General features: G+C 50.7%; 1 protein-coding gene across 1 annotated transcript; it reads right to left on the bottom strand.

Moving 5' to 3' along the window:
- Positions 1 to 257: 257 nt before the first annotated feature.
- On the bottom strand, positions 258 to 4,004 carry LOC126994153 (uncharacterized). The gene is made up of 2 exons (XM_050853402.1): positions 3,911 to 4,004; positions 258 to 2,460 (listed from the first exon to the last, which is right to left on the bottom strand). The coding sequence occupies exon 2, from the start codon at positions 2,147 to 2,149 to the stop codon at positions 1,571 to 1,573; it is 579 nt and encodes a 192-aa protein (XP_050709359.1). The 5' UTR covers positions 2,150 to 2,460; positions 3,911 to 4,004; the 3' UTR covers positions 258 to 1,570.
- Positions 4,005 to 5,122: the final 1,118 nt, after the last annotated feature.

The raw sequence follows: 5,122 nt of genomic DNA, 5'->3' as shown, positions 1-5,122 counted from the left end.
CCCTTTTAGTTTTCCTCCCTTCCTCCTCCCTTCTTCCCTGTCTAACCCCTTTCACTCCCCTTCTTCCCTTCCTACCATTTTCCTCTATCCTATTTATTTTCCCTTCCTCCTCCCTTCTTCTTTCTGTCCAACCCCTAACACTCCCCTTCTTTACCTCCTTCCTTCCTTCTTCCTCACTTTTCCTCTTTACCCTTAAGTCTTTTCTTCTCTTCCTCCTCCTTTCTTCTTCTTCTATGAGTTCCTTCACTCCCCTTCCTCTTGTAACGGGCTTGTCGGGGGGCGTTTAAAGGGTGTTGATTAAGACTTCAGCCTCCTTAAGGCGAATTATATTCGTAGCCTTTATGTACAAGAAGCGTCGGAGCGAGAGCGACTGTCGTTGTGTGTCAGTCGGACTCTCGTGAAGGAGTGACGAGTTACAGGTTGGAAAATAATTGTTACAATTTGTCACGTACGTCAAGGTGACCTCTGCGCACCATCGGAGTGCGAAGTATACAAAACTGAGACGGTAAACACTGACGGACGACATTCCTATAAGGTGGCGTGATCTATCTGTCGTGGGTTTTTTCCACTGACAATTGTATGCCTAATTCGTGGTGATATTAAATAATAATAATAATACATTGATATCCTACTATAATACTCTCTTCCTTCCCAGTCTTCTTCCTCCCTTTTTCCCATCTACACTTATCCTTCTTCCCTTCCTCCTTTTTCCCCTTTATATAACCCCCTTCACTCCCCAACCACTAACCACTAATCACTAACACTAACAACCAGCCCTTCATCCCTTTACTAACAACCTTGTCACACCCTCTTGTCCTACTGGCATCCTTTACCGACACTCACACCTCCCACTTCCTTCCCCTTCCCTTCCCCTTCCCAGTCCTTCTGTCACCCAGCTCGGACCACACTGACACAAGAGGATGCTGACAGACGTGCAAGGAGGATAGAGGCGTGGGAGAGACGGTCGTGGCACGGCAATGGGAGAGGGAGAGGAGAAGGAGGAGGAGGGAGCGTGAGGTTGAAGGATACATGAGTAGAAAGAGGAAAGACTGAGGAGGTATGAAAGAGATTTGGTCATGTTGAGATGGGGATTGGAGGAGGAAAAAGGATATATAAGAGGAGGAAGGAAGGAGGGAGTGAGGGTGCAGTAGGAATCATTGGGATGAAGGACTGATTATTAGCAAGGAGGAAGGATATGAGGAGAGGTTGGAGGAGGCTGAGATGGAGGAAAAGGTGAAGAAGGAAGAAGGACGAGGAAGATGAGGAGGAGAGAAAGTGACACAAAAGACACAACACTTCAGAACAGCATAAAAAAAGCACAACACACCAGAACAGCATAAAAAAAGCACAACACACCACGACAGCATAAAAAAAGCACAACACTCCAGAACAGCATAAGAAAAGACACAACACTCCAGGACAGCATAAAAAAGGCACAATACACCAGAACAGCATAAAAAAGCACAACTCACCAGGACAGCATAAAAAAGCACAACACACCGGGAGAGCATAAAAAAGCACAACCCTCCAGGACAACACGATACAGCACAGCATAGAACGGTACAACACATCACAACAAAATAAGTACAGCACAGCACCAACACAGCACCAGCGGGTACTCACCTTGCACTGCAGTCTGGGTGTACCTCAGGAGCTGAAGGTTGAGCTTGATGGGCTGCGAGGTCACGAGGAAGGTCGCCGCGGCACTACGACCTTCCCTGACCTCGGTTTGGGTCTTGGGGCGGAGGAAGAAGATCATGATGTCCCCGACCCGCACCCGCCCGCTGCAGGTGCCCCGGGCCGACACGCCGTCCACACCCAGGGGCGGATCCGTGGGCGGGGAGGAAGGAGGGTCAGGCACCTCGACAAACGTGGCCTCCTCCTCCCACTCCGGTCTTTGCACATGTTTCCGACACGTTTCCTCGCCCTTCAGGAACGTTTTCACTTGTATTCGCACTAGATTATAAAAACTATTGAGTCCGTGACCGCGAGTTGACCCCACGTGGATGACCTTCGCCATGACCACCACGTCGGCCTGCTCCGCGCCCTGCTCCACGTAGTCCGGCCAGCACGCGAGAACGGGCCTTGTCATCACGAGCACCAGCAGGAGGCGGGAGGCGAGGGGAAGGGCAGCGCGACGCCCCGCCATGCTGAGGACAGACTCCCGGCCTCTACCAACACACAGGACACTTGATCATCACTACACCGCCGCGGCGACACCAACACACATCACCACGCCGGCCTGTCTGTCTGGACGTCCGGCCCTCGCCTCCTCCCGTCCCCGGCACCACACATGCACGAGCGACGCCGGAGTCTCGTTTTCTTTCAGCTCGACCCGCCCCCGTCAGCGAGGCGGAGTAAGGGGGCGGCGGAAAGGGTATTGCGGTGGGGGGCGGAAGGGGAGGCGGGGCGCAGCGTGGTTTTCATGTTCCTCAAGAGCCCGAGCTGACGCAGACGGTTCTGAAAGTGGAAAATAAGTTTAGTGGTGCGTGTATGTATGTATCTCTCTCTCTCTCTCTCTCTCTCTCTCTCTCTCTCTCTCTCTCTCTCTCTCTCTCTCTCTCTCTCTCCAAAAGAGGTCATCTACTCTATGGGGAGTACTACAGGACGAGGTTTGACCACAGAGTTGTATACATAGAGGGTTCCCAGAGCCTGGATTTTGAAGCAACTGGCAGCCATCTTAGGGTGACGGATGGCGAGACAGAGAGAATTTTAATATCACATAGTTATGTCTGCTACTGCTATTATCAGGTTACTAGCGCCTCGGCGATCCTCTGTCAGATAGACTTGTTATTTTCTTGTCCATTTTCTACCCACTGATTATTGTTACATTGGTACATGTCATATGCCATCTGAATCGGAAAAATGTGCTGAATTTGAAACTGTAAACGAAAATTTAATGCAATAAAAAGTATATGAATGACAAGGAGTTGAATCCAAAAAGGTGAACAAAAATGTTTATGCACTACCATAATTTTTTTCTCATTATTTTATTGTAGGTACACCTAAGTGCAATAAACCTGTGATCATGATATGCAGCAATATCGCATCAACACGATGATCGGCTCAGTTTTCCAAAATATCATAATGGTGGCTAGCTAATAGTGGTTAAGTGTAAACATGTGGAATCATGGGAAGGTCGCCAATCCGTCACCCTATGGCGGCCGACCACAGAGTTAAAGGCATGAGCAGTGGCTTCACCTCTCACCGTGGCGAGAGACTGGAGTTGAACCCTCTAGTATATAACTCTGTTGGCTTGATTCACGCATCCTCCAAACCTTAACATCCTGCCGGTTTTTCCCTTCTGTATGAAGCACGCCAGGATCTATATATAGCAAGATACTGACGACATGAGTTTCCCATCTGACCTGCTTTGCCATTATGCTGATACAAGATACACAACGACAAAAAGTGAATGATCAAGTGACTGAGTGATCAAGGACAACCTCTGTCTGTCTGTCGTCTCCCTCCCTCCCTCCCTCTCCCGCCGCGACCCTGTGAGCTTGTCCATCAACCTGGCTTCATCGCTTTAATCCGACACACAGCCAACATTCCACAAGCTCTGCGGCGACCCACCTGTTGCTAGTTAATCCCTTTATCTTAAGTGGACTCCGCGAACCCTTGTAAACACGATCCCAGGCTGCTACCGATGCACGCACGAACACACTGACACACACACACGGACAGCCCTGTAGCAAAGCGAGACAAGCCGGCTTAAACGAGTGAGCAGTTAAGATCATACACATCTGTCGTGGTGGTGAAACTAGCGCGCCTCTTCCCTCGCTAAGTGATTCACCGGGCGAAGGGTCAAGCCTCCTGCCATGCTATCTGGTGTCGGGGGTCCTGCCGCCGCGCCGCCCTGCCCTGCATCCCCTCCGGGCACCCCACGCAGCGTCAGTAGCATGCTTACCCATAGCCACGCCGCGCGCCCCGGCCTCGGCACCTTGATGTGGGGTACTGACTGATGACTCGCACCGCCAGAGCCCCGAGAAGGACCACGGGAGATGGGGGCGTGCCGGAGAGCGTCAGGGGGGTGGGGAAGGGAGGGAGAGGCAGATGGAGGGGGGGGGGGGCAAGTCGTGAGGCAACGTGACGTAACCTCTTCATGTGCTTTCATCCACTATTTCTTCCTTTTTTTATCAACAAGTAATAATGAGTGACGGCATGAAGAGTCCTGAACAGTGTCTCTTTATCACCCCACAACGGCCTGGCCTTGGCGGGGAGATAACGAGGTTTATGCGCGTAAAAGTTTGCCTCCGTCACCCTTGACCCGCGGCCCCGCTGATGCAGATCCATTATTGACTTGAGCAGCAGAGTGTTTGCCGTCATCAGGTTACACATCCGTTATCCAAGGCTCATTTCCATTCCTCCCTCCCTTGCTATTTCTTCTTTTCCCATTGCGAAAAAGTTATGAAGGTAATGATAAAACAAAGATAATGACTTATGACATGCAGCACACCTTGGCTACCCCGGTCACGTGAGTCATGAAGGTGCGCGGAGCCAGGCGGAAGATAGACTGATCCGCGCCGCACACCAAGACAAGAGTGATTCACCTCAATTTTCCTTCCCATTCCGACGCAAATACACCTAAGTACCCTTACACGATAAACCACATCTACTCTCCCCCTGTTATATATAGTCAAAAGTGTGCATGAAAGTGAAGGAGTGGGTGAACAGCTCGTCTGATTATTGGGTAATTGCTCACTGGTTCAAACCGCGTCTCAACTGTTTCGGTGCGTGTGTGAGCTCGTGAATCACTCGGCCCTTGGCGAGGAAGGAGATGAAGGGAAGAACAAAAAATAACACATACATAGAAGACCCGAGAGGCGATAGAAAACTAAACGCTAAAATATCAGTGAACAATACTTGGCGTCAACGACAATATTAATACGTGACGACTCGCTACGCAGACGATACTTCACTTCATAATCAGCCCACACCATCTAAATATACATATTATCTCAAGACACCATGCAGTGCTGATGTGATCTCGTGTGTGTGTGTGTGTGTGTGTGTGTGTGTGTGTGTGAAGCGCCGCCACGCACACACGTAACAGCCTCGCCAGAAGCTCCCCATTGTGCCCCCACCCCCCTCAACCCAACCCATCCCCCCACACGCCGCA

This window comes from Eriocheir sinensis, unplaced genomic scaffold (genome assembly GCF_024679095.1).
Source record: "Eriocheir sinensis breed Jianghai 21 unplaced genomic scaffold, ASM2467909v1 Scaffold731, whole genome shotgun sequence".
Lineage (NCBI taxonomy): Eukaryota > Metazoa > Arthropoda > Malacostraca > Decapoda > Varunidae > Eriocheir > Eriocheir sinensis.
The sequence above is the reverse complement of the archived record's forward strand: the minus strand, read 5'-3'. Positions and strand labels throughout refer to the sequence as shown.

Bases quoted from the DNA above. Each gene is read 5' to 3' on its own strand.
- LOC126994153 (XM_050853402.1), bottom strand. From the start codon at position 2,149: ATGGCGGGGCGTCGCGCTGCCCTTCCCCTCGCCTCCCGCCTCCTGCTG.